The sequence below is a fragment of the Puntigrus tetrazona genome, chromosome 25 (genome assembly GCF_018831695.1).
Source record: "Puntigrus tetrazona isolate hp1 chromosome 25, ASM1883169v1, whole genome shotgun sequence".
NCBI classification, from domain to species: domain Eukaryota; kingdom Metazoa; phylum Chordata; class Actinopteri; order Cypriniformes; family Cyprinidae; genus Puntigrus; species Puntigrus tetrazona.
This window is the reverse complement of record NC_056723.1, coordinates 9,066,817-9,071,169: the sequence shown is the minus strand read 5'-3', so window position 1 is coordinate 9,071,169 and position 4,353 is coordinate 9,066,817. Positions and strand designations below refer to the sequence as shown.

The window sequence follows — 4,353 nt, the reverse complement described above, 5'->3', positions numbered from 1 at the left end:
AATGTAAATATTTTCAAAATATATACTTTATATGTGTATTAATATATACATAATAAGCCACAAATATCCACTGCCCCACTTCATGATTGCATGCTTAGTGTAGTAATCTGTGGCAATGGTGCCATGCAAAAAAAGGTAAAAAGCCATGACTTTTAAAGGGGAGAGGTCAGCACAGTATAAAGTCACACTCTGGCTTGAGCCCAGGATGACTCTACTCAATGTATCGACCAAACAGATCAGAGAGCCTAACAAGATCAGCTTACGTCTTCTGACATTTGAAGAGGCACGAGGGAAATGCCACAATAATCGAGGATCTACGATTGTACGAAAGTCAAGGCTGGCTAAGAGGATGAAGACTTTTTGAAGAACTCTTAGTAGAAGATTATTAGATGATACAACAATACACGATTGGATCATTTTAACTGAAAAATGCTCCTAACGGAGGAGATTGTGTACCTCATGAGTTCCGTGGGAGAAGTTCAAACGTGCAACGTTCATTCCGGACTTGATCATCTCCTTGAGCGTCTCCACGGATCGGGAGGCAGGTCCTGCAATAAGACAAAACTAAATATTGAAAACGCTTTGANTAACAATACACGATTGGATCATTTTAACTGAAAAATGCTCCTAACGGAGGAGATTGTGTACCTCATGAGTTCCGTGGGAGAAGTTCAAACGTGCAACGTTCATTCCGGACTTGATCATCTCCTTCAGGGTCTCCACGGATCGGGAGGCAGGTCCTGCAATAAGACAAAACTAAATATTGAAAACGCTTTGAGGGACATTTTGCATTAAAGGAATAATTCACCCAAAATTTGGAATTTGCAGAAAATGTACTGTATGTATGATGCATTTGAGTATGTTTCTTCACTGGAACAGATACGGAGAAATCACTTGCTTACAAATGGATCTTCTGAAGTGAATGGGTGCCGTCAGAATGAGAGTCCAAACAGCTGATAAAAACATGTGCAAGTAATTCACACCACTCCAGTCCATCAGTTAATGTCTTGTGAAGCGGTAAGTGTTTTTAATAAACAAATCCATCACCTTTTTAACTTCAAACGGTTGCTTCTAATAAAAACAGTAGAGTTTTAATCAGTGAACAAGCCTTAAATCAGCAGAGAAACAGACATAAGATCAAACACTATTTCCAAAAAAGTTCTTTTGTTATTATGGATTTAATTTTCACTTTACAAGGCTTTAACTGATAGACTGGAGTTACTTGTTTTTATTAGCTGTTTGGACTCTCATTCTGACGGCACCCATTCACTGTAGAGGATCCATTGAAATTTCTCTAATTCTGTCTAAATTTCTCTAACTCATCTATATGTTGGCCTGAGGGTGAGTAAATGTTCAGCAAATGTACATTTTTGGGTGAACTATATACGTTCCTCACGTAGCTCACTGACCGAGCGTGCAGACGATGCCCGTGTTGCGGGACACCGTAGGCTCAGAGTCGATGTCCAGCAGACACAGGTGCTCCAGGAAGGTTTCTGCCATAGCAGCGTGCATCTGCTGCGTCTGAATGAAGGCAGAGCCTGTAGTCTTTGTCTGAGACATGGCTGGAGCTGCGTCCGCGACTGCTAGAAAAGTCCTGGATGAAATATGCACAAAGCAGATTTAAATTAGATTAAATTAGATTTTTCTATCCTCAGGCCTTTGCAAACCCCTTTCACTTTCTTAAAAGTATCTTAAAAATAGACCAATTTTCCCTGCCCTTAAGAAAAAACGAGTACACTTTATCACACTTTTAAAAAAGAGCACTTATTTTGGAAAAATATGCTTTAAAAGAATATACTTAAGTGAGGGTAATTCCTTTTGACACTTAACTGCATGTTAATTGCCATTAAATAAAAATGCAATTTCTATTCAATTGCTATTAATTCTTGCATTTAATAAATTTGAATACATTTTGTAATTACACATTATAATTATAAATTTATACTTAAGCACATTTAATGTATATTACCTTAAAATATAAAATCATGTAACACACTATATTTACAACACTACAATATCAAGCATTACATGTGTTTAGTGTGTTAGAAAATGAATCAAAATCAGTGTACCTCTTCAAAAGCACGTAATAAAATTAAGTACTTTAACGCAAAACTAAAATTAATAGCATTATTACCAAGGATTTTTAAAAAAAAAAGTTAACTTATGCTTAGAAACTGACATAAAGGTGCTATATCTTTTAGTGCACTTTTCATTCAATTTATGTTATCTTAATTTCAATTCAATCCAGTTAAGCACAATTCATGTTCACAAGGCTCAACAAAGCAAGATGTTCACAGAATAATGACTTAAATTTCATTCGGATGACTGCACAAAGCTATCATATGGTTTAACATGGTTCAAAAGAGTAAATGTGAGCCAGTGGCAGCACTGCCTGAGGCAGAAAGGAAGAGTGTGTTTAAATGCATGACTGCACACACACATTCCAGCAAAGTGTGATCTCAGGGTAAAGCGACAACTTGTCAAAGTAACACAATATAGTGTATGAATATCATAGTAATAAGTATTATTGAAATCTAAAAAAACCCCAAAAACATCAAATAAACATCAAAACATGTTAAAGTTTTAACCAAACTGATTTAAGTCAATGAAATAAATACGCAAATTATTAAAAACGTTCAGCTCCGATTTTCAGCAGAAAATGGCAGATTAACTTTTTAATAACGTGGGCAAAATCATTTATTTCTGAACACATTTAAGGTCCAATTAAAAGTTTACGCTATTAGCAAGAAAGTCCCCGATCATCTAAAGCATGCTTTTAGTTCGTAGCAGGTATCTATTTTGATCTGCCTTGTCTAAACGGTCTGTTGAGTTCAGTGCCTCCTACCTCAGAAGATGAACGCCTGCAGGAACTTCTGATCTTTTCCTCCGCCACTGTCTGAACTTATCCAGGCTGAACTAACCGGCACTACTTCCCACAGCTCAGCGTGTTCCTCCGACAGGGTCTGTGTAGTTCAGTATTTTAAACTGAGTCCAAATTATTTCGGTATAATATTCATACTACGATACATTGACGATATTGCTATATTTGTGATATATATTGAGGACTATTTAACTTTGCGCTATTTTTTTTTATACCTCAGCCAATCAGAAACCATCCGCAGATGAATAGGAATTTGATACCGCCATATGAAGGAGCGAGTGTGACATTTTCATTTTGGGATTTAATGAACAATAATAACGTTTGATAAAACATTTTATTTTATTGTTCAGATTTGACCTGCTATTTTAATTGATTTGTATTGCTAATTAAAGTATTGCAGGATTCGGTTTCACTCAGCAGGCCTACATATGACACCCTCGCCACTCCTTCATGTCGCTTCATAAATACCAGCCATTGCAGGCATCTGGAGTACTAATAATAGCTCAAGGCCTACAGCTGAAACTTTGATGCCCATGATAGAAGAGCTGCTTGTTTGATTTGTTGCCTATTCTGTATGCCATTTCCACAGAGCAGGAAAGGTCAGATCATCTGACGCTTTGCATATATACAAATAATGTTTGTCGTAATTAGTCTGTCATTAAATTCATTGCACATACTTACCCTTCAGTGCGCAAACTGGAAAGTCATTGCTTGTGTCGCACACATGTTGATTGATGGATAACAGTATGGGTGACCTTTAAAAATGCATAGCTTCCTGTCTAACATTAGGCCGTACGGTTTTGCCCGGTAACAATCGTTTTTAGAAATGTTTAACGACAAATGTTGGTTTCTATTCAAAGTCACAATGTTTCTTCATTGCCTGTCTTTTTGGTTGACTTCTAGGGAGGTCTTCTTCATTCTCAGGTACAGCATGTTCTTAATGTCAAAGGGCTCGTCTCAAAGAAACCCTTAACACGTGAAATATGAAAAGCTAAGCTCCTAAAATACATCTGGCAGGAATGCTCACCTTATAGGTATGGGCTACCACACACTGTTCAAGAATGGCATACTTTACGAGCGGTATGTAATGTATTACGCATAATAAGTAATAAGTCATTTGAAAACATGTGCCGTTAACGTGAATATTCCTTAATGTATTTTAAATGTCAACCTCTTTGATGCATTCATATAATAATATAGGCATCTGGTACACCATGTTTTACCCTGTTTGATTTTAAGAGAGATTTGCTTTCACCCTTTTCACTTTAAAATTTAAATATTTATATGATTGATCTTTTAAAGTCAATTACTATATGACTAATAATAATAATAATGCTGTTGTTGACTGCTGTGGTTGGACCCGAAATAGTGTGGTAAATTAATATGAAATAAAAACCAAAACTCTACAAAAAAGTACATTCTTAAAGGAAGGAGAAGGATATTAATGGGTTGATATATATATATATATACAC

At 36.1% G+C, this 4,353-nt stretch overlaps 2 protein-coding genes across 2 annotated transcripts in view; one reads left to right on the top strand and one right to left on the bottom strand.

Annotated features, from left to right (window-relative positions):
* Positions 1-2,946, bottom strand: part of LOC122331275 (pyruvate kinase PKM-like) — a 7,882-nt gene extending 4,936 nt beyond the window's left edge. Inside the window, exons 1-3 of the mRNA XM_043228840.1 lie at positions 2,846-2,946; positions 1,410-1,594; positions 649-740 (exon numbers count right to left, since the gene is read on the bottom strand). Coding sequence (XP_043084775.1) covers positions 649-740; positions 1,410-1,560 — 243 coding nt within the window. The 5' untranslated portion in view covers positions 1,561-1,594; positions 2,846-2,946. The remainder of the gene's footprint in view (positions 1-648; positions 741-1,409; positions 1,595-2,845) is intronic.
* Positions 2,947-3,917: 971 nt separating this feature from the next.
* The window catches only part of LOC122331274 (lysine-specific demethylase 7B-like), an 8,970-nt gene continuing 8,534 nt past the window's right edge, over positions 3,918-4,353 (top strand). Inside the window, exons 1-2 of the mRNA XM_043228839.1 lie at positions 3,918-3,961; positions 4,082-4,088. Of these exons, the coding sequence (XP_043084774.1) occupies positions 3,918-3,961; positions 4,082-4,088 (51 nt within the window). The remainder of the gene's footprint in view (positions 3,962-4,081; positions 4,089-4,353) is intronic.